Genomic DNA, 24,696 nt, shown 5'->3' on the forward strand with positions numbered 1-24,696 from the left:
TAGTCTGCTGTTTTCATTTATTTTGTTGTATTTCCTGTTCAAGATTACACATGAAGTGGCACCCCTAAGCGAGTATCCGTGTTGGGCCTGGGGGACATACCTCTATGAGGATGCCGAGCTTGTCCAGGGGACTCTGGGGGGACATGGTGGAGGGGCTGGCAAGGCTGGAGGAGGAAGGGGAGTTGGATGCGGAGGAGGAGGGGGAGGAATGGTGACTCTGCTGGATCAGGTCTGGGAGGTGGTGGATGCGGCCAGCAAAGCCGTTCCTGTCCAAGTGCTGTGTGGGGTGATGGTGGTGGTGGTGATGATGATGGGGGCTGGGGGTGTGGTGGCCGAGGCCCGGGCCTGACACCGAGCCGGGACTTGGGGCGAAGCCCGCAAGCAGGCCGGGGGTTTGGGCTTGGCCCTGGCCCGGGCCGGGGCTCGGACGCTTTCTGTTGTCACCTGCACTCTGGAAGTAGAAAGAGGGGTAGACGACTTTGGGTCTAGATGCGTTCCTCATGAGTTCAGGGGAAGGGAAGGTGTTAGCTAGAGCAAAGGGCAAACTACAGTGGCTATTCTACAGGCGGAAAGAAAACTCTGTTAGTAGTCAATTATATGGTGAAATAAGTCCTTTTGTGGTGTGTCTTGGTACTAGAACATCCTTCTGTGTTGATAACTGCTAATGTATCAATGAATGAAATAACCTTTCAAATTCGAAATGTCCTAAATGGATTGAAAATGTAATAAATAAATGTTTAATAATGAAATAAATCTCTATCATTGAATTAGCTAGTAGTCTTTATGTATGCTTCACTAAAATCCATGAGGTTTTATACCCAACCTATGCTAAGCTTCTACACTTTGTAACACTGAGCTGCTCTCCACCGGCCACAAAGAATAATAGAACCGAACATGGTCAACAAAACATACAAACAAAATGGAAAAAAACACTCGGGGTATGAATGAACAAAATACACAAGAGAACAACTGAAAGTATGTGGTAATGGACTGCGCTTTGTTTTTTTTGTGTTGAGCCAGTACCTGTCTGACGATCAGCGTGCTGTCTTTGCAGGGCGTTGAGCCTGCATCGCTCTCGCCTTCATCATGAACGATCATGGTTTTCACTGACTCTGTCTCTCCATTAATCAGCCTGGAGGAACTGCAGGAGAGAAGAAGAGCTATTCAACACAAACACATTATGTTTTAGCTGACAGTCTCTATACTCTCTAATTCAAGGTTATACGTAAACCAACACGTAGTTCTGTTTAAGAGGAATCTGACCCGATTGATTATCCTGAACTGATGCATTCTGTTGTTACCGACGGGTCCATGTTACAGTGACAATGCTAAGTGTGTATGAGACCAGAGGTTAAAGTGTTATAGTGTACATACACAGCTCTGGTGTCCTCAGGGCCAGAGGTCGACTCTTCGCCTGCCTCCTGGTCCACCTCTTCATCGTCATCTTCATCAGTGGTGTCTGAGTCTTCACTGGAGGATGAATAATCTGTCACCTTATTTTGGGGGCGAACATCATCCACTGCACGCAGCTCCTTGGCCAGAGCCGTCAGGTCCTAAAGGTCAGGGGGTGAAAGGTAAAACATGGGTCAAAGTTTATCTCACTGATTTCTATTTTTCGCCCTCTGTTGGAATTTTGTCCATTCTTCATCTGGGCATGTTAATATACAAGTCGTTAGCTTTCAGTTAATCTTCCTTTGAAAAAAAAGTAAAGCAGGAAACCGAAAGCTGCTGGAGAGGAAGAGTAGTTATAGAGGTACGCCAGCCAATGAGAAGCCAACGTGAGAGCAGCAAAGCAGCAAAGATGAAGCGAGGAAAGAGATGGCCGTCGTACAGCTGATGCTCTTCGAGCTGCTGTGAGTAAGGTTAGTGGATTAATTCTAATAATGAGACAATTATTAGAGCTGCAAAGGTGAAAAATTATAACAGTGAAGAAGAAAAAGTAAATTCTTTAGTGAGGTTAGAGAAGACATGAGTTAAGATGGCCGCCGCCCAGGCAGAGAAAGCAAGCGATAAGTGTAGAAAACCCTAACCCTTCAGACAGTAAGCTCAACCTAAAGATAAAACAACCATTTCACAACGGTTATCACGTCACGCTATTGGATGGGGAGCAGATCACATGACACAACCCAGAGGAGCTAGTTTATTATCATTCACACGTGGCAAATCATCACGCACGCTCCAGCTTTCAAACAAACCCAAAGCGGCACATCATCATGTCTGACTAGAAACACACAGACTTCTAGATCTAGATCTACCCCAGCTAGCGAGCTACAGTGCTAGCTGGTCAGCTTTGAGTCAACTCTCACCGCTGGTCTGTTCGGCCTGACCAAGTCCTTCCTCTCCTCTGGTTTTTTCCCAGCATTCTCTGGCCGTTGGAGGGGTGAGCCCTCCGATTTGGAGGAGGCTGCAGGAGGTGGATGTGAAAAGGTCAGTTCATTCTAAAAAGGTGGTGTTTCAGATATACTGTCCACCTCCTGCATGTTTGCAAGTGCTGGTTTGTTAAAAAGTGTGTGGACTCACAGCGGGCCCTGAACCTTTCTCCAGAGCCGCAGTGAGAACTGGGCTGAGAGCTGGAGTTACTGGAGCTGCTGGAGGAACTGGAGCCTCCGCTGCCGCTGTTACTGGTTGGTCTGGGAACCAGTTTCTCCACTCGCTCCCACAGCAGCCGAGGCTCCGCCGCACTGTAGAGCCAACAGACACCGGAGTCAAGAAAGTCAGAGATGAAGCCATTGTAGAGACAGCCACTTTTAACTGCTCGGGTTGCAGAAGGGCTGTTGCACTAGAGTGACTGTACCATGTGATTTTATTTAAAACATTGGGTATTTTTTTTATTCTGACACAGAATCGGATATTTTAAGATTTAAGAAGCCAATAGATAATATTTTGGCTTGATATTCAATATCTTAAAGCTGCTAATCAGAAAACAATGAATGGTGAAACTACTTAATATTTGCACTGTTGCATAATCGATTATTTAAATCAATTTTCGCCCGTTTTTTGTATTCCGGACAAGTTCATGTGAATTCTCCATCTATTTTGTTTTGAGAAAAACAAAAACTGAAAAAAGACAATGCTGCAATGCCTTTACATGCTAATAAATACAGAGAAAGAGACATAGGGCATACACAAAGCAACTCTAAACTACAGTATTTTATCATATTAACACATAACAGACCAATAACACAATACTGTGTAACATTAAACCACAACCCCACTTAATTATTGCACTATAATAAGATATGCTAAATAAGTAATAGTACACTAAGAACAGAGTATATTTTGTTCTAGAGATACAATAAATAAATAAATAAAAACAGCACCGCAGGGTTAGAGGAAGGGAGAGAGATGACACACAGAGAATCTCATGAGAAGGCTTGTGGTTTGGAAATAGAAAACTGAGCATGTGCGTGTGAACACACACATTGACACATAAGTAAAGAAGTATCACAAGGTTAGACATCTAGCACGATTACATAAACCCTCCCACACAACTCTATAGACAAAGACTACAGCAGCACAGACAGTGAAGACACTGAATGTACAGACACAATCCTGTGTGTGTCTATGTGTGTGTTACATCCATCTTCAAACAAGGCAAGTGTTTTTTTCTCCAAAGTCATTCTTTTTCATGTCTTTTTAATTACATAGTTGAAAACAGCAGCCGGGTTTCACACTGCTTTCACAGCACCCAGACTCCTCTCCTGAAGGCTGCAGATGACTTACAAATTGACATTGTGGAGTTTTAGTTCCTTAAGAGCTCATTTGTGTCAGTGTCTCTTCTAAAGAAACAACCAATGGAGTCCCACAGGGCACTATTCTGGGCCCAGTTCTACTCCAGTAAACTCATCTGTAATTTGATGCTAATTTGATGTGACAGACTCAATTACAACTATTAATATATTTACATATTTAATAAAATATTCCAAAAATACTGATTTGTATTGATTTGTATCTCCTACAGTTATATTAGCAAGATGACTCATATGCCAAACCCTGCAGATTTTGGTCAAATAGTTGGCATGACTTTCCTTATTTATACATTATACTCGATAGTTATTCAGTTTTTTAATAGTCCCACAGATATCCATTATATCCATACATACATCAGGCATGTTACATAATATACACATTCTAATTTCCAAGGAAACACAGAATCACACAAATCAGAGGCGTTTGTCAGTTTACCTGGCAGCGTTGCGGTGCACAGCATGGCCGCCGTGTGAGGCGTTGCCGTGGTGATGAGGCGAGTCTCGCCTTGACAACACCGGGGACCTTGATGTAGTCCTGACAGGAACCTTTTGTGATAAAGACAGTGACCAGCTCACACACATACACAGTCTGGTGTGCATGAGTGTGCATGATAGTGCAGCGAATACATAAAATAAACAATATATACAGCAGCCTATCATAAAACCCTCGATAAAGGCTTTGCAGTAGCATCACAACAACCCTGGCTGCCACCATCCTGCTCCACCGGAAAACTTCTCAAATAGTTAAGCTAATTTAGCAAACAATCCATATTAAACTGAGACTCATTAACTAATGCAAGTGTTCACTGGAGATTATGAGGATGTCTAATATGGCTGTGATTCCACCTGAAAGAACACTCTGCCAACGTGAATACCTGCAGTGAATCTGCAGACCAAGACAATGCAGTACTTCTCTAAAATACATACTTTTTTAATTCCATGTGTGCATCACAAAACACATGTCCGGGACAAGTCCTCCTCCACTAACTAAACCCCTCATCACGCCCCAGAGCACCACTGTAAGCAAAACTATCATTCCAGTAGTCACATAGTCATGCCTTCTTCCCTTACTGAGCCACATTTAATTCAGTAAAGCCAATGCAGAACATTCTGGTAGTATCCAAAGCTCAACACAACACAGCGTTGCAAAACAGAACTCCCAGTCACAGCAGCCAATATAACTTAGAATAACATAAACAGCCATTATTTTGCTTTGTTTAGAAGTTTAAGTTAGGGACAAAATGGAAAAAGATATGGACTGATGTTAATGAAAGGTCAGTCTTTCCTTAGTAACATGCTTCTCCTGTGTTTCAAGACTGAAATGACTCTTGTGACGTTTACCCTTGTTTACCTGATGCTTGTGGAGACGTTTACAATGTATTGAAACTCAATGAACTACACAGTTAAGTCTGGACAGGGTTGTGGTCCGGCTTGGAAGCAGTTCTGTTTATAACAGAGGGTTTCTTTTTCTGGTGGGTAACTAACTTTGGCTCTGTGGACTGAATTTAGATCTTTCTTACTTTTAGGGATTCTAACTACCCACACTTGTGGGTAGTACCACATAGCTTTCCTGTCTGTCCTATACTTAGCCGTAGCTTCCAACACGCAATACATTCAGGTGGGAAACGCTTTGCTAAATGCAGAACTCTCTCCTCCTTTGCTTATTTTTCTCTCCTTCTGCAGTTATTTTTATGTCCTTTTGTGGTCGTACAGTTAAAGGTTTAATTAGTCTGGTGAAGAAAAAACAACATAAGACAGAATGACAGATTGTCTCAACTTGTCCTAGTGTTCAGCATTATTGTAACGGCTGGGCTATAAAGAGGTCACAGTCTGATTGTTGTGGTTGATATTAACAGCAAGCTACCCCTCTTTATGTCAACACTGATCCATGACACACAGAGTGACGTTAACTTCCTCTTTCTCATTATATTCTGTGCATCAGGGGGAATATATTCAGAACATTATCTGATTGCCTCCGGAAACCTAAGGCAGACCCGGAATCTTGCTTTTGTGGAGAGAAGTGATTTAAAGCTGCCCACCAACCTGCTTATTTCAAAAACCTTTATGTTAATTTAAGGTGGATTTAATTAAATCATCTATAATTCCCCTACAAGCTTTTTTCTGCACCACAAGAAAAGAAAATCCAATAACGAATTAATTACTGATAGCATAAAGAATCAGGCAGAAGGTGGGAAGCTATTAAAGTAATAAATTGAACAGTTTGATCTCTTGGGAATCAGGACGATCGTCCCGTTTGGTCAATTAACATTTATAGTTTTTAACTACTGCTGTCAGACTATACTTTCTTCCTGTCCTTACCCTCGGCGGGACCTCCTCTGAAGGGGCCGGTTCATGGGCCGAGGGCCTAGGCTGGGGGTGGGCTTGTGGGTCAGTGCGTGCAGGCGTTGATGAGGAGGATGGTGATGAAGATGGAGAGTGATGGTGTTGGTGGGGTTCCTGGTTGTTGCGAAGGTGAAGATTTTCAAAGCTAGGGGTGAGTGGCTCGCTGAAGGAGTGCGGCCGCGAAACAACGAGCGGGGTGGTAACGGAGGCGTTTGACGAGGCCACGCTGCCGCTGCTCTTTAAAGCAGCCAGATGGGAACGGACCTTACAGACAACAAAAACACATTGGGGGAGGACGGGTCAGTCTGCATGCAGTGCACTCTAACATGGACAGGCGCTTCAGGGTATCTTTAGGGGTTTGTCAGACTGGAGCCATACGGGAGCCTAAAACTGATCCCTGAGGAACCCCTCTGTAAAAGTTTCAGGAACACGGACATGAAGCTTTAACATGAACCCTTTTCAGACGTGGAATATCTAGCATTCATCCATCTGCTGATATGAAGGCTTTTGGTCATTTAAAATTAGGTCTTCATTATGGCTTCATTCAGATATTTTACAGAAATGGCCACAATGCTTGCACGATATTTGGCAAGTTGGAAAGTTATGATATCAAGGAAGAAGAGTGTTTTCTGTTTTCTCACAGACTGCATCAGAGTTGGATTTTAAAACTTATTTTGAAATTGCAGCCTTAATTAATGACCACTGCTTTCCTGCACTGTCACCGGTGAATCCACAAATATATTCTCATTTGTTAGAGAGCGAATTACAACGCCTTTTTTTTATAATGTCCAACTGTGCACAAGCATAAAATGACATCATTTAATTGCTATTTGCTGACATGCTGTATCTAAAGTGTATTGCTGGATATTCATAAATATCAGCCCGGCTGTTGGCATGGATGAAAATGTAGAGATTATAATTAAGTGATAGATTACAGAGCTCTTAAGAAGAAGGAACAAGACATGCATTTAATCTTTTGGGTGTATTTAACCTTGTGCCGCTGCAGCCTTTACGTTAATCTGATGTGATGGAGGGTGAAAATGTTACAGGTCTGATTGAGTAAGGTTGTCGCAGTAAGGTGACTCGGGCACTTATTCAGACATGAGTCCAACATGTAAAATTGCCATCACATTTATGTGACGAGGTGCATGTCTGAAAGGGGCTAGAAGGGGTTCTTGGTGGAAACGTTTTTCTTTTAAGTAACTCTAATGCAGTGGTCCTCGGTGCCCAGAGCTCTTCTGATTAATATTCTAGACACTGAGTCAGGTACCATTTAAAATCAATTTAAACCAGCACACAGCAGCTGATTTAACTTTAAATTAGTTTGATTCAAGCCACAGAGGAGGGACTAATCAGTGAAACAGTGTTTGTTTGGAGGGAAAACCTTAAGACCTTTTGGCCTCAGTTGCACATAGCTGAAACGTATGGCTCCAAATCGTAGCAGAGCCCCTAAAGAAACCAAGTTTTTAGAGTGCAGTAGGAGGAGAAAAAGAACACTCACAAAATAAAAGTACATACACCTTGTACCTGTTGTCACTGAGGCTGCACCTGAGGCCAGGAGAGGAAGTAAAAAGGTCAAAGTGAAGTACTACTGTAAGAACTATTATTCCCATAATTTAAGGAAAAGGTGCAGCCTGCGCAACAAAAGGTATCATGTCATACTTTGATTTCTGAGAGCGACATGGGGAGAAAATAATAAGTAAAAAAAAAGACAGTAACAACAACAAAATGCACAAGCAGTGAATGGAGAGATGAAGCTCAGTGGATCCTGAGACAAATATGGGTCAGACTCATTTTAATCTTCCCCATGATCATCTGATATGAACGTAATCTCAATCAAAAACTAGTACTATGTGATATATCACAAGTCACATCCACTTACATTTAAGACGTCAAAATCTTTTCAGTATCAATTAGAAAAGAGATGACCGAGTGACCAAGTTGTTGACATTAAACTGTTGACATACTTTTAATTTCACCGATAACTTCAAGACAATTGAATTGAATTGAATTGAGATTAAGTGATTTAAGACATTTTCCAAACAATCGTTACAAATCTCTAATCTTTGGTCAGTTAGGTGAAATATTCATTTTGAATTAAAACCTTTAAACAGAGGCGTCTCAGTTTATGTTCTGCTTTAAATTTAGTCTCCCATCCAGTTATATTGACATCAACACTAAGTGAGACTGGACATTAATGTTTGGGGTGAGACAACCTGAGTCTCACCAACTTTACACCTCAGGATGACTCAGCCTCACTGCTAGCACCGAGCATGAAGACGAGGCACAGGCTGGAATGCAAACACACATGGAGGCAGAACCACATACAGGTCATACAGCATGCACGCATTCATGGTTGGGACAAGAAAGCTTCTGACTTTGACATTGGACACTGCAGTCCACATCCCATCTTGGTTTCTCCCACCTTAACCGTGGCCGCGATCTTCCCCTAGCTTTAAGTAGTTTTAGTCGTTTAAATGTAACCGGACCTCAAGATCAGTTAAAGCTCATACCAGATGTCCAAACAAACATTTAGGAAGCTGCTTATTTTATCATTTAGGTATAAAAACTTGGAGAACAAAATACATCAAAATACATTTGCTGCATTTAAATGCTAGTGAAGTCTACAATACACAGTTTAATTTATGGGCTGGAAACTGGGTCCAGCACCATAAGGTTTTACGTCCAGTTTCAATAGTGAATACTCCATGACTGCAGCTTCTTGCCACTAAATTAAAGTAGTTCAGACGGCAGTTCATCAGTTCATCAGTTCATCAGAAGACCGCAAAATGAAGCCATCCAAGTTGGATTAAGTACACAGTGAAGTATGTGCGTGTAACGATGTTGAAACGCAACGCCACAACTGAGCCTGATGACTCGCAGCTAATGAGAGAAAACTGATGAATCTACTTTTAACATTATGGCAAATGCTTAATAACGCACCAGTGAATTACATCATCACCCCCAAGTGACAGCATCGTTTTTGAATAATTTAATCTGTGTGACATATTCAAAACAGATTGACTTCAATGAACTGTGATTATTCATGCTTAGTGAGATGAGTCTTTCTCTGGGAAGATGACTAATGCTGTCTGAGTCACCCCGCTGCGAATCTGGGTGCCCATGAATTATGGATGTTTTCAATCACCAGCACACAATGAGGAGGTACAGTATGTGGAGCAGGGACGTACAAGCCCCCAACATACCACCAAACAATCATTCTCATGTTCACACAAACACACACTCGGGGGGAAAAAAAGAGTGACTCTGAAATAATTAAACATTTGGTGAAAGTGCTTTTGTTTGCTTTAACGATTGGGTGGACAACCTGCCAATCAAAGAGTTAATCATGGCAGAAGAGTGTATAATCAGGGTTGTGATCGTTTCATTTTCATTGCCACAAAAAGTTGAGTATAAAGCCAGACTTCTTTTAGATGAAAAAGAAAACTTTCACGAACAGCGACTGGCTTTGTGTTATCATAAAAAGCTTTTCTGTCTGAATATGAGCCTTCTGTCATTAGCTTAGAGATTTAATGCAGTTTCAAAAACATTTACCCATAAAACCAGTGAATTGAAATTGAATTGATGACAACCCTGCAGTTGAAAAGAGTGTAAAGTTCAACAACAGCAGATAGTTGGGTCCATTATCCAGATGAAACCACCTGAAAGAGTTGGGCTAAAGACTCAATCTAGGAAGGAGGAAATCACAGAAAAGCAGAAGCAGCACAACTAGTGAAAACATCTCACATCTTTAAAAAGAATACTAATAAGATTTCACACCAAAGAGCAAAGACTCAAGTATTTTGAAATCACCTAAAAGAGAGAACCTTAAAGAGAGATTATGATAAGAAAAAGGCAAATACACAGGCAACATCTACAGTCAATGGAGGTGGGAGGTACTGAAGCTAGAAACAAGACTGATTTTCTTATTTCCCAATTCACTTGACACGATGCAGTGAATGCTGCAAAGTGAATGACAGCACCATAAATCCATTAGCAAGACCAGTCCTGGTGGGAAATGAGCCTCCAGGGTATCCTCTAAACAAAATTTGGCCCATTCACAAAGGAAAAATGGCAGGTTTACAACCCAAAAAGAAAAGGTTTGAGGGCTGATTAAGTTGATTGCCACGGTGTGTGCAACAGTATGGAAAGGACAGATAAGAAAACATTGAGGCCGCTGTTTGTCGGCTCAAAGTGTGAACAGGAAGGCAAGCATCAAATGACATTTACTTTTTGGTTTGAAGAGCTTTTGAAGAGTCATGTCTCCCACAATCTAGTTTCTCTGCTGTGGACATGATAAAACAAACCGACCTGGAGCCGAAGGGAGAACACTGGTTTTTACGTTGAGAACAGATTTACGTTACTGCCAGCCTCAGAGCCTCGATCAGCTCATTAAGCTACAACACAGCTGAAAAAGCACCAGCAGTCTGTAACTAGTGGCAAACCACCCACTTGACACCAACTCAAAATGCTGCCTGTGTAAGGAATAATTCAAGAGAAGGCGGAGGGGTTTGAAGACATCATGGTTACCTGTGGTTCCACAGGCCGGTGCATGGCGGGCGCCTCAGACGCAGAGTTCCCATTGGGGTAGGAAGACTCAGAGCGTGGCGGCACTGGAGGCTGCTGTGATTTGGTCTGAGCTGACTGAGGAGAGCCCTGGATGTTCTTTCGGTATCGCTCATCAGCCTAAGGAGGACAGACACGCAAATAAAGGGCACACACAGAGACAGCAGCATTAGCAGTGGTTTGCGAGTACAGGTCAATGTGTGTGAGGACACAAAGAGGAGAATAAGTGGACAGAAGCCACTAGCCGCTACGGTTTGTTAGTCCACCCCCCCCCCCCCCCCCCCCTGCAGAGCAGAGACGTTTTGCACTAGCAGTGGTACAAGCACATCAGAAAGTCATCTGCTGATACAGGCACACCAGCAGGAACAACAAAGCACTTCCTCAAGGGCAGCAGTGTTATTGTTGCCACAATATTCCCACATCCCTGCTAGTAGGACAACGGCACCACGACCAGCAAAGAGTTGTCATGCATTTGTCATGTGGAATGAAAAACATTCACAGTGAAAACAGAAAGGTTAGGGTACACACTGAGGTCCAGGACACTGATTCACAGTCAGAACTGAGGGTTTGTTTGTGTGTGAAAGGGCTTTTTGTTTAGCTTGAAATGTCAAAGTTAATTGTAGGCAAGACCGAAACAAGATAACCCAATCTTAATTTGAAAATGACTGTTGTTAAGCAGAACTGAGCTACTCTACAAATAAAAATATCTCAGCATCTAATGTGATTTTGAAAAAAGCACCTTTAAAAGTCGTCCTACACCAACTGAGAGTAGTTCATTCTTGTTGGCCAGTGCTTAATCTGATATCGGTAATGATAACATTGTAATCACTAAGTTCATTGCTGAGATTAGGGGAAACGCAGCCACATCGCTACAACAAAGTCAAAGCCAAATTAGCCACTTTATTTGGAGGAAAAACTGTGAGCACACCCAAAAAGTCTGTAATAATCTCACATTGCACAGTAAAACTATGGTTATGTACGGTTGCCCCAAGTTGACCCAGGAAGTCAAGTGAACTGTGATGGACAGTTACAACCAGCAGTTGGGGTAATAATTTTACTGTTAGCTATAACTTTGTCTAACACATCTGATCATCTGAATGTTCGCGTTTCTTTCCCCAGCTGATGTTTTTTTTTTTTAGCAATGTTGCCACGTTCTCAGATCTCAGCAGTGAGCTTGGTGATTACAGCATTATTATTTGGATGACGACCAAACCATGAAAATAAGGTTGTAATAAACCAGGATTGTCCCTTCAAATATGTCTAACCTACTGACTTCTGCTGAAACTGAACATTACACCACCATTACAAACACATCACCTGAACGAGCTCGACTTTTGAAAATATTCTAGCGGACATTTGAATTTCCTGGCAGTTCTTGAGTTTCCCCGTGAAGCGAACACCCCACGCAGTCCTGCGCAAACACTGCATGCAAACAGCAAGTCAGTCAGGTGCTTTTGGATCTGGTTTGTGTCTCACTCCTCATCCTCCCCCACCAGGTGATGAATGGCAACCGCAGGATGCCAAAAAGAGAGGCAGGGAGTCCCACTGAGGATTAATGAGGTGGCTCATTATTATAGTAACCTCATTAATATGGTGGCAAAGACAACAGTGAGGCCAATTAGAGGAGCAGTAGTGCCCTCGCTGAGGAGGAAGAGGAGGAGGAGGAGCTGTTCAGGTGAGCATTTCACAGAAAACTCTTCCTCCAAAGTGGTTCAGACAGGAGGAAAAAACTCAAAACGATGTCAGTATTTTCTAAATGAAGCCCAGCAAGGAGGTCAGAGGTCATTTTGAGAATAGATAAGACAGAAGATTTCGTCAACATCAAATGATTAGACCTCAACTCTTAAAGGGTTGTCAGGTTTTTGTCAGATTTGTTGGACATTTTCTACCAAACATACAAATTTCAGCAGCAGCCAATAACCCGGGAATTATTGGGTATTTTTACTTAATAACTGACTAAAATGATTAAATCAGAATTAAAAGATAAATGTTCCGGTGAGAACTGAGGGTCACAGTCAGAGTTGAGTTCGGCTGAGTAAGGCAAGTGATTTCAATAAACTTAATGTGCTGCCCAGTTTGAATACATATACTGTAATAATCCTTGTGTGTCTTTTGAATTAAGTTCTGAACTCAAGTTCCCGACTGAAGACTTCATATCAGCGTTATTTTGAAAAATCTTTGATATCATTTAGCTGTTTAAATTGGGTCTACATTCGACTTCATTGTAGCAGAAATGTCAACCTGATATCTGTTCAGGGATCAAGGAGACCTTCTGCTGTTGGTCCAATATCACTGGAGTATATCTGCATCATGGACCTTCTTAATTATTAGACTTATGGGTTTAGAAAGAGACGTTAATAAATTCTAGTCACTTAGCTGGTCTACAAAGCGTCCACGCATCCCACACCAGCAGCTAGCCATCACCATGTACACATCGCACACCCAAAGCAGTGGGAGTGAGTACACACACTCAAAGGAAGCATTCTACAGCAGTCAGTGTGACGGCAACGAGCCGCGAGGGTTCACCTCTCTGATTGGTTCAGAGTCAGGGGCGGGGCCTTGGAGGTCAGCAACGGGTAGCTTGGGTTCTGTAGTTTTCTCCAGACTGTGATTTTGACTGGACCTTGTCTTTTCAAAGTCATCGCTCTGCTGTTGTTTTGTTGTATCCGGTTCAGGGCTCTGCAGGGGCTTTACCCTGTCGTGTTCGAGGTTCTGTGGGGGTTTGGCGCTCTGTTGCTGGGCTGTTTTAATACTATCCGGGTTCTGGCTTTGCTGGAGGGACAGCAGGTAGGCCTGCTCCTGCTGCAGCTGTCTCTGGAGCTTCTGGGCTTGGCGCTGCTCCTCAAGCTCCCGCCATTTATACTCCTGAGTACAGGAAGGGTCAAGTTGAACCAAAACCTTTGACAGAAGAATGTTGGGCAAGTTGTTCTGTTTCCACAACACTGTGGTTTTTTAAATAATTTATTCTTTAGGGACCCGTGTAGATGACACCTCAGGAACCTGAATTCCTTCTGGGATCCCCACACATTCACACCTACTAGCAATTTAGAGTCTCAAGTCCACCTGTGAGAAATGCATTGCAGCTCATTTTCCAAACCAAATTCAAACTAAATATGAATAACTTTGGGGAGGGTCTTTATTTTTTAAACATCAAGCTTAAGCTTTAAAACAAACGAAACAAAACGAACTAAAGCAACAGCAAGCTTGTGGGGCAAATGTCTAAAGTGTCTAACTGCACGTCTGTTACAGCCATTACCTTTGGTCAAAAGTAATTAAGCCACTGACCTACTAAAACAGTGATGATTTTTATGAGTTTTGAGACTTGTACCCATTGCCAGAAGTAAAAGTAAATCTGGCTAAAGCAAGTGTTTGAGTACTTAAATCAGCTCTAACAGAATCCAAGTGTGAAAGCCAATCATGATGTAAAGAAAACATGTTTTTTTCATACCAAAGTGTATAAATGGTGACTGTGTAGGAACCACGGAGTGGAGCCAATGATAAAGTGATGGTGTGAGTGGGGATATGAGTGGTCATATCCTTTCATTATCTGAGCATCCTCTGTAACCCCCAGTGGATTTTAAGACTTTAAAAATGAAAAACATCAAGTCATACAAACCAAATAACCCAGCTCCTCTCCTGTGCAAGACCTGGAACATCTGGAATAAAAACAGGGGAAACCCTCTCTTCCCGTTGGATGACTAGTTTCCTGGTGACGGCATCACCATCACTAAGGGCCCTGTAAACATCCCTACTTCCCAGCAAAAACCTGAGAATACTTATTACGCTTTGACCTCAACCATTAATGGCTCCCCTCGGATCTACAAAAGTCATAAATTAGTCCCAAAAACTTGATTGAGTTTAGATCGGAAGGAAAACTGAATCAGGAAAGTTTGTGTAACGGAGGAATAATAAGTACCTGCATTATGAAATTTAACAACCTGGGAGTTGTGGAAACATTAAAAAATAACCACTTGGGACACAGAAACTGATGGAAATAACATTAAGGAAATATGACAGATTTAGGGGAGGGGGTGGTATTTGAAGAAAGACACAGAGGGAACAAGGGTAGGAGGGAGAATAGGGGATGTGATGTCCCGGGTTTAGAAGGAGCAGCCAAACACTCACCAGCAGCATGGCCTGTTCATGGAGCAGCTGCTGTTGCAGGATCTCCAGGTGCCTCTGCTCCTCCTCCAACTGACGACGGATGTACTCCTGTCAATCCCAACCACAGTCCACCCCGCCCCCATTTAGTTCAATGTCAGAAACTCATTATATTTCATTTCCACATACATCATCTTCATTAGAAGAAGAAAGTCCTCTAAAATGTGGTGGAAGACACAAACGTGGCAACAATAAGCAGCCCCCACGAGGATTTCATGGTCGTGCGATTACAAGAATGAAAACAAATTCAACCAAATCTGCCAAACACCGCAATCTTCCACATGGAGATAATCAAATTCAGAATGAGCCAAAGTCAAACAATAATCGAGCCTCAATCTCAACACTCCAACTTCATGGTAACTATGAACAAGTCAGTCCTGAAATCTAAGCGACTGGTGAGCAAATTTAGATTTTTTTAAAGCTTAATTTTGTGACTCAGAAATGGTCCCAGAAAAAAGCCACTCCAAAGTCATTAAATTAGGGCTGAAATAAAAGAAAAACACACCAAAAAGAACATCTCAACATCCCACAGGGATCAAATGAGAAAATATAGCGGTAGATCTAACAACTTAAGGTATGTGGTCACAAAAACGTTACAAATCCCACTAAAAACATCTGATTTCCGGAAACATCGCTTTACTTTTCATTCACAAACATGAACATATAAATGAGATATGAACATTTCATTTTGCCACTTGTTTTTTTAAAAGATCCCACTTTCCCCCCAGTCTTTTTTCTCTCCATGGCTCGTACCTGCTCTCGGTCGGCCCTCCTCTTTTCCTCCTCCGCCCTCCTGCGCTCCTCCTCCTCTTTGCGGCGTCGCTCCATCTCCTCGATGCGCCTCTTCTCCTCCTGCTCGCGTCGGCGCTGCTCGCGCTCCTGCTGCCTCCTCATCTCGCGCTCACGCCGTTGTTGCTGCAGCGGGTCACACAGGAGGCGAGTTAACAGCTGACAAGTGTCCTAGTTCTGATTTTTGTCTTGTCATAATGTGACACAGAGCTCAGGTTTTCTATTCAGTGACACACCAAAAGCAGCAGCAAGTTTTTAGCATTACTATGATTTTCGACGGCCCGGATAAGTTGCACAAAATCCAATCCCGAGTTGTGTGACCTACATGCAACCTTTATTACTTGTTGTTGCTGTAAGGTGAATCTTACATCACTCACCTAATACTTCCCTCCGGTGCCAACACAGCTTGGCTGAGCAGCGTTCATATAAACAACAAGACACAGCACGCAAAGACAGTCACACAGCAAAATAGGACATGGCCCATTTCTGTGTGCGTGATATTGTCTAGGTGGAGGTGAACTCCATTTACAGGGCAAATTGTTATAGGAAGGGAACAGACAGCTACAATGACGGACATTCATCCACATGAATCCATCAGCTTCTTAAAACCATTTTAGCGAAAGAACAACTGATCATCTCTGTCTGCCAGCAAAAACAAACCACAGGCAAAAACAAGCCCTCATGGAGACGATGAGACAAGATGCCAAAAGTGCAATAAAATACGCTTCGTCAGGCCTTGGAGACAACACACATAGTTGTGATTACTGATCACGTTCACTATAGGTAGAAGTCACAGACTAAAATACAGCAGTTTCTGCATTAAAATGTGACTTTGTTCAAAGTAAGGCATCCAACAGACTCCATTTTATTCTTGTGATTTTGACAAAACAAAGCAAAAACGCCAAACAGTAGCTGTTTCCAGCTCCTCAAATTTGAAATGTTTCTATGTACCTGTTCAGGTGGAGGAAATATAAATAGAAAGTGGATGAGCCGAAGTGACAGGACGAAGCTAAAATGTCACCATTTCAAGCTCTGCATTAAGACTTAATCATTTAATCAGAGTAAGATTTTAAGTCTGAAAGGCAGTTATCTAATACTTGGCCCTCTAAGCAGACAGATGAAGAAATTACACTACTTTCTGTGTCTCAGTGTCTTATGAAAAGGTGCAGTGAAAGCTGCAGGACGTGAGGTTTTGTTGCAGTATCGTGACGCATCGTGTTTGAACAGATTCAGTGCTCAGCATTCAGGATTCCACCACGGGAGGTAATCTATCAAAACAGGAGAGCACATGCACAGTGGCCTTTCTCTGACATCGACTGTGTTCAACTGTGGCTTCTACTGTCTGATTCATCTACAAGCACCGTCATCAATCAAAAACACAGCCTCGAGCCGTGACTGCTGGGAAAACGAGCAAAAATAAAACTTTGTTGAATTTACATGCTGAAACTCACTGCACATATTTTCTAATTCTCCTCATTCCTTTGTATTTAGGTATTTAGGTCTCTCTCTTACTTTCCTTACAGAAAATCTAGTTTAGTCCACTTCTGTCCAAATTTATACTCATCTCTTTGCAACTGCCCCCCCTCCTCTCCTCCCTCCACCTCCCTCTCTCTTCTATCACTATACATTTTTCTCTCTCCTTTAAGGGAAGTGAGGAGGAGAATCAGCCAAGCTCACACAGACACTAATAGAAAAGAACCACAGCCCAAAGAGATAAAGGATAATTACAAAAAAGGGTTTTCAAACTCGTCCTCTGGGGACACCAATTAGGTTTTTTCCTCCACTGCAGCCTAAAATTGATTTTGGACTCTGTTATGTAAAATTATCAAGCAAAAATCTAACAAGAAAGCTCCAAGTCAAACGTCTCTAATCTTATTACACAGAGATAATGTGCAGGCACATTAACTGCACCTGACAGACCTGCTTCTCACACTATCAGCAGCTGCACAAACAACTTGAGACCAAAAGTCACTGACTGGAACAGGCTTGCTTTGGGGACAGTTACTTTCTTCTGAAGAAATAGTTCAGTGACAGTGAATAAAGACAATGGATTGTGAGGAGTATCCAGAGTTATTAGTCCCAAGTACAAAGTTTGGGGAATCATTTTTAATCCACCTCAAAGTGTCAGATAATAGTGGTTTGGTGGCACTGCTGGACCCTGTTCCAATGATGTGACAACACCCCCAGATCTCAGCGATAAAGCTGGTGTGTAAAAAGTTATCATAACCCATAAAAGGCCCAACGTGCAAAGAAAGCAAATTACATTTGGACAGGTAACCCGCACTTTATATCCAGTCTGACCACGAACGTACTCTTTTGACTCAATCCTTCCTCTCCGTTACATTGGGAAAAAAAATCTTATTTGGACCCATATGACTCACCTCCTCCAGCCGTCTCCTTTGCTCCTTCTGCTGCTCGATACGTTTCTGCCTCTCGGCCAGTAGTTGGCGCTTGTACTCCTCCTGCTCGCGGAGCTGCTGCTCCTGGAGGAGCTGTTGGCGACGCAGCGCCTCCGAGCGCTCCTTGTTCTCCTGCTGCAGCCGGATGAAGTCACGGCGCAGAGTCGACTCGCCTGGCACGTTGACGATGGAGCTGTGGGAGGATGCAATGACAGGCGTTAGCCGGTGTGTTAGCTCATAGCAAGCAAATTCACTTGTTTAAACAATTTTAAACAAAAATAAATACAGAGCTACTTCTTGACGTTAGGATACTGAGGATTCTGTGTTAAAGTGGCATCACTAACATTTTGTAAAAAATAAATGGCAGTTACATATCATTGCAAAGCTGTTGGGGTTTTTTTTATGTTCTAAATTCAAATTTCTGTGATTGTTTTGATTTATAGTTTTGGTCAGCTTCTTGTATCGGGAGAAATTGTCATGTTTAGCTTGTTTTTAGTACAGCTGGATGAGACAAATGTACTGTATACTAGTTTACACAGAGAACAGGAGGCTTTCAATACAAACAGAGCACCAGTAAATTCCTATACACTACGCCGTCTGATACACGCTGTGATAATATATGCAGTTCTTACCTCGGCTCTCCTTCTTGCTCAGATGCCTCTTCCTCCTCTTCTTCGCTGCCACTGTATTCATACTCTGTCTCATCTGAGAATAGTAAGGAAAATAATAATAATAAAGGAGGCAAGTTATTAAACTCAAATCGTGTAACTTAACACACCAAGTACATAAGGATATACTACAGGCGGGTGGAAACTTAGAACAAAGGAAATTATAAGCCATTCTTTCCTCTCTAAGAGTCAAAGTGGCTGAATAAAATAATGATAAAATCATAAACACTTCACTCAAAAGTTAACACAAGAATGTGCAATTGTACGGAAATATATTTCATTGCAAGTGAATCTGAAAATGTCCCCTTTTGAGATTACATCAAGTTTGTTCGTTTCCTTTCCCTCTGACAAAGATACAAAATCTCTCTGTCGGATCTCTGTTATTGTTTACAGGATGATACTGCCCACGAGTTTCAGTTTCACAGCAGTGATAAACACGCTGACGCCAACAGATCTCCCTGGGGGGACTCACCCTTCTCGCCCCTCTTCTTCTTGGTTCGGTCGATGTGGTCTTTGAGCTGGATGCGGACCTGCCTCTCGTTGGGCTGGTCCCGGATGAAGGGGTGTTTGAGCAGCTGCTCGGTGGGAGGACGCTGGGTGTAATTCTTCACCAGGCAGCCCTCGATGAAGCTGAAGAACTTCTTCGACCTATCAGGTTCAAGTTAAAAGTGACGTGTTGGGATGTGCGTTACGTTACATATTCAGCCACAAAAGATACTTTTGATAAAGATAAAAAAAAAATGAGCCCACCATTTTTTGGACTTGAGTCGAGGAGGAGGGTTTCTGGGAATAAGGAAGAGGGCTCTCATTGGATGCATGTCACACAGAGCTGGAGGAAACGAAACAGAGGAGACAGCTGAGAGACCGGTGAGAGCCAAAAGTCATACAGTTTAGACTGAACTTTCGATGTACTCATGATACTAACGGACTAGAAATTAACAGGTTAAATAGAATGTTAAAGTTAATAATGAGTAGGGTTTTTCAGTGTACAGTAGGACTGAAACTGAAATGCTATGTGAGGTACAAAATGTAATATGTCATTATAAAATTAACTATGGTACTTTAGTACGATAACTTTAAACAGATAAGGCAGGGGTTAACCTGTCCAGTAGCCTCTGTCTTACACCACTTGTACACCACTTGCCTGTGTCAAAGTGTTGAAAGCAGTTTTCCCATCTGTCCTTTACTCCTTTCACTACCAGATAATCTACAACCTTTAGTTTGTTTTGTACCGTCATAGTATTTATACAGATATCTCAAAAACGACTATTTGAATGATTGAATGCTTTGAAGATGCCAAACAAACCAGCATGAGGTTACTGTGATGTGTACTCACGGGGAGCTCCCTCAGCCATCTCTATGGCCGTGATTCCACAGGACCACAGGTCACTCTGCAGGACAGAAGATAAGATCAGTCACATGAGTTTTCATATTATACTTGTCTATTCCTTAAGTGTAGATGTGTGAAGATAGCAGTGGTTCTCTCAGCGCTGTAACCCCAATTTCAGTGCTTGCAAAAACAAACTTGGAGAATGTTTATCAAAGTGTTTATTTCTGACACTTTCCAGGCTATTTTACAGCAATATTTGTGTCCTGGTTACTCTGGATGATTTGAAAACTACTTTCTGCTGAAGTGTTTCAGCTTCACAGAGAGATCTTGAAACCAGTTTAAAAAGAACCTCAACTATGTGTCTGTGGGCAAATGTGTTTTTTGTCATCTGGCTGCACTGACCTTTTCATTACGTGCAGATACCTACAGTAGAGGCTCGAAATTGGCATCTATCTCAAAGTTAGCACACCCACATGCAAACTTCTATGCACTATTTTTCCTGGAAATCCACTTTGTCACTTTCACCTTGATAAGTTCAAACCTATTCATACAGTCCAGCCCCGGATATACTGTAAAACAGCAGATCTCGTTTCAGACCAGATCCAGTTCCTTACCCTGTAGTCGTAGGTGGCATCTGGGTTTTCGTCACAAGCGATGACCTCTGGAGCCATCCAATATGGCGTCCCGATGAAGGTGTTCCTTCGACCTACCGTCCGGTCCAGCTGAGCACTCACACCAAAGTCAACTGGGAAAACAGGAAGTTATAACAATTATTGGATCAAACCATTTTCATGAACAGCTTCATTTCTATAAAGTATCTGAGAACCAAAAGGAGGAGTGTCATTAGTGGACATGTTTGGACTGATGTCAGTAAACCAGTAAAATATCAAACTAAAATGTCCTGTGGGTTTGGGAACTTGAGGATCATAAATTTTGTTCTTATTCTTTATCACATCTCCAGTTTGCAGATACTGACTATGAGAAGCTTAAAACCAGTTGAGATACTATGTGAAAGCAGACTAACATTGTCAGAGGGGTCATTTAATTTTCAGCCTCTAAGCCAAATAAAAGATTCAGACTCTTGCCCTGGGACCCATGTTAATTAAAGTTTTACTTGTTCTCCTGTCACGTTGAAACCACCACACTCGAGTCCACAGTCCGTGTCGGGTCCTGACTCAGAGTGTGAAGGTCACGGTGCTGCTCTGTAACGACGATCTGTCTTGCCTCCTTTTAGCTAAACCACAAGTGTTTTATTGTGGGCTCAGAGGAGACATGTGGTTTATACTGTGTGTCACAGGACAGCAATGAGGTCATAAAGGGTAATTTGAATGAATTTGATTCATCAAATTCCCTTTAAAGACCTTTTAAATAACACACACAATGCAATTTGTAACACCCGTTTCACATTCTGTGTCATTCTGAGCCAAAGTATGAAAGTATGATGGAAAACCAGCAGCAACGATATGGCCTAGAATTATTTATTATGATAGAACATCTTTTCAGTACTTTCCAGCAGTATATAACAATAAGTCCTAATGATATAATCAATTATATTAAAGCAAGTGGACCCGCAAGAGGCAGAAAATGGATGCATGGATTAGTCAATTCAAAATTATTATTTCACATATGTTCATTTAAGTTTTTGCTAAAATCAGCACTTGCCCATTACAAGAAAAATATTAAAGACTTTTATAAATTTGCAACTTTAATACTTTCTTATTTTTTTGAGGAAACTAAACGTAATGCTTTGTCCTGCAGGTACATTTATAAAGTTATATGTTGTAACTTATTAACAGAAATAACAACTCTTAAATCAACTTATTTTAACTGCAACTCCTGGCAACAGCTACCGCAGCTTTTAGCTAACCTAAAAATAGACAAAACAAAGCAAAGGCAAAAGGAGCAGTTTCCTCCTGTCAGCTGGCTCACTTGTCTCAAATCAGTTTGTGACAGGCAGAGAGAGATTTGAATCAATAAAGCATGAAGCATTCATCATCAAAAGACATCTACAGTTATTTTCTAGTGAAAATACATGAATGCAAAACTGGGCCTGCAAACAAATGTTAAAAGTTTCAAGAGGATTTGCATTACTGGGTGAGACTTTTATACAGGCCCACGACTGCGCAATCATGTGAAACATTACAAAACAACTCTGGTAATGAAAAAGCTGTTGGCACTTGCATGGTTGCTGACTCAAATCTGGTGCTGCAGTATTTTTTCGGTGCAGTCATCCAAAACCTCAGTGCAGGCTGTGATCCACAGTCTACAGGCCAGGGTTTGGACCCACAATTCAACCAAAAATAAAATCTACACATACCCAGTTTGACTTCAGCGTTTTCAGTCAGCAGCACGTTCTGTCCCTTGATGTCACGGTGGATGACATGATGAGCATGCAGGTGAGCTAATCCCTGCAGAGAGAAAAGGAAAAAACAACATATTAACATATTACATGCCGCTTCACAGAGCAGTCGTGGCCTTGTTTGAGCGTCCCACTATAGTATATTTGATCCTGAATAGGAAAATGTCCTGGAAATGTCTGTGAAAGGGGACCGACCCTGAGGATCTCTCGGGAGATGTAGGCGATCCAGTCCTCCTTCAATGTGTTGCCTTTGGTGTTCTTCACCAGATCTGTGATGGAGCCGGCACCACAGAACTCCATCACCAGCTGGAGGAGAGAACAGGAGATATTAAGAAGACTGTGAACACACACACACACACACACACACACACACACACACACACACACACACACACACATCATCATCATTTATTCAGCCAGCTACAGAGACCATCTGCAAAAAGGTTCTACATGCAGCATTTTACCTTTACATCAATAAACCATCACCACATTCATTTTGTAGTAGATCCACAAACAGGACGATCACTGAGAAAACTGTCACTCTCTGTCAGCTTATGCTTTGCATTTTTCCTCTTTTGGTCACATCTGGATGGAAATATCAGAGTATCTGGTGACAGCATATCATAGGAGGAGGAGGAGAAGGCTGATGGAAAATTCACTTCTTCCATGTTTATCCTGTGTAGGGATCGGGACGGGAGACCGGAAGCAATGGGCTGATGGGAAATGTGGTCTTAATATGATGAAACATTAACGAAACTACTGATGTTGGATAAGATTTGCATAAAGCAGCTTTAACAGCTGATGTACATGGACTGTCACACAGTATGTCTCTCCACTTTGATGCAACGTCCTCATCACTGTTTCATATTCACGGTCAAAGCTAAAAGGCTCCTCCTTTGCATAAATAGCCTATCAGGGCTGGTTAAAATCAACATCATAATATCGGTAAGATTATTTTCCTGATATCTTTTTAAATTACAGTATCGCAAATGTATTCAAAATCACATATCAACTAAACAAATAAATATTTAAAGATCCCCTCCAGACATGTTTTAATATAAACATTCTGCTTTGAATAATATTTTGTGTCTGACATGATTTTCCCACAAAAGTGTTCAGTTACCTCGTGAAAAAGTCTTAAAATTACATCTAATCCGTCTCAATCCTTGAAAAATCCAGAGTCTATGAATATGTTAATATGTTTTAACTTCAAAGGTTTGACTGCTGGATACAAGATGTCTCCTGCTTCCCTGAGAAGTCCACTCTCAGTGTGTGTGTGTGTGTGTGTGTGTGTGTGTGTGCACTGGAGGCTTCAAGTTTCCACTTTACGCTTGTGTAAGTTGCATATATTTAACCATGACTGGTTTCCAAAATAGTTGTAATCAGTTGTAAATCATGCTCATAGGTGCATGTCTTACACTCAGATTTAAAGTGAGCACAGAGCAACTTTCCCCCTTCAGCAGATAAATGTGAAAACAGCCTCCTAATGTTAAACTCTGCACAGACATCATTTCTCTGTGCACAGTGAAGCTCAAACATCCACGTGGAGTAATAATAAGCAAAGCACATTTTGGAGTGGAAGGGGGACTTTAAATCCAATGAACTGTGTTCATCTGTGCAGGACATGAATCAAAACTCTCCAAAGGCGTAAATTAAAATATGAAAAGCAAGTTTTATTAGCTTTTAACTACAATTTGCTAGGATTCATTGAGTTGGATTTTGTACAATGATAACACGATTTGATCATAAGGTGGACAAAATTGTGCCGACACAAAGTTTATACTTTAAAGGGAATACAAAAATATGAACAAATAACATTTAGATTTTGATGACTAGCATGATATGAGCAGAACAATCTGCTGTGATTTGTGCAGTTGGGAACATTAATGGACTCCAAAGAACCGCTCCCCTAATCTGCCTCTGCATTGTGCTTTACTCTTTAATAATCACAAAGCTTGTCGTGGATCGAGTCTTACGTGTCAGTCCAAGGTTTTACACACACACACACACACACACACACACAATCAGGTCTCCTTCAGCACACAATCTTTAGTGATGTTCAATGCAGAATATGACAACAAGTAAATGACACATATACACTCTCATACACACACACACACACACACAAACAAACAAACAGCAGACAGCATGAAGCCGCAACAGTGGGGGATGTAAATGGGTCATGGAGGCAGCTGTAAAAACAAATACAGGGCCGTGTTGTGGGGTGAGAGTGAGATCTCTCCTCTCTAGGAACAGCAGAGCTGCAGGGTCATAAAACAAGGTAATCCTGCCTTCAACAAAGGAGCAGCTATAAATCTCCCATGCTGCCGTT

The 24,696-nt window shown here is 41.9% G+C and overlaps 1 protein-coding gene across 16 annotated transcripts in view; it reads right to left on the minus strand.

Annotated features, from left to right (window-relative positions):
- map4k4 (mitogen-activated protein kinase kinase kinase kinase 4) overlaps window positions 1–24,696 on the minus strand; it is a 90,929-nt gene that overhangs the window by 12,556 nt on the left and 53,677 nt on the right. For 2 of the 16 annotated variants that reach the window (XM_070914446.1, XM_070914445.1), the window contains exons 5-23: window positions 22,560–22,670; window positions 22,323–22,413; window positions 20,620–20,750; window positions 20,012–20,066; window positions 19,426–19,504; window positions 19,148–19,323; window positions 18,640–18,712; window positions 17,990–18,200; window positions 15,573–15,734; window positions 14,784–14,870; window positions 13,412–13,523; window positions 10,665–10,732; window positions 6,081–6,119; window positions 4,186–4,295; window positions 2,521–2,681; window positions 2,307–2,404; window positions 1,375–1,553; window positions 997–1,141; window positions 101–277 (exon numbers count right to left, since the gene is read on the minus strand). In XM_070914446.1, coding sequence (XP_070770547.1) covers window positions 101–277; window positions 997–1,141; window positions 1,375–1,553; window positions 2,307–2,404; window positions 2,521–2,681; window positions 4,186–4,295; window positions 6,081–6,119; window positions 10,665–10,732; window positions 13,412–13,523; window positions 14,784–14,870; window positions 15,573–15,734; window positions 17,990–18,200; window positions 18,640–18,712; window positions 19,148–19,323; window positions 19,426–19,504; window positions 20,012–20,066; window positions 20,620–20,750; window positions 22,323–22,413; window positions 22,560–22,670 — 2,265 coding nt within the window. Of the gene's footprint in view, window positions 1–100; window positions 560–996; window positions 1,142–1,374; window positions 1,554–2,306; window positions 2,405–2,520; window positions 2,682–4,185; window positions 4,296–6,068; window positions 6,357–10,622; window positions 10,779–13,148; window positions 13,557–14,777; window positions 14,871–15,536; window positions 15,735–17,989; window positions 18,201–18,639; window positions 18,713–19,147; window positions 19,324–19,425; window positions 19,505–20,011; window positions 20,067–20,619; window positions 20,751–22,322; window positions 22,414–22,559; window positions 22,671–24,696 lie in introns of those variants that run through there. The other 14 variants (XM_070914451.1, XM_070914450.1, XM_070914444.1 and 11 more) reach the window with 13 other exon arrangements.

The sequence above is a fragment of the Enoplosus armatus genome, chromosome 11 (assembly GCF_043641665.1).
Source record: "Enoplosus armatus isolate fEnoArm2 chromosome 11, fEnoArm2.hap1, whole genome shotgun sequence".
Taxonomy (NCBI): Eukaryota; Metazoa; Chordata; class Actinopteri; order Centrarchiformes; family Enoplosidae; genus Enoplosus; species Enoplosus armatus.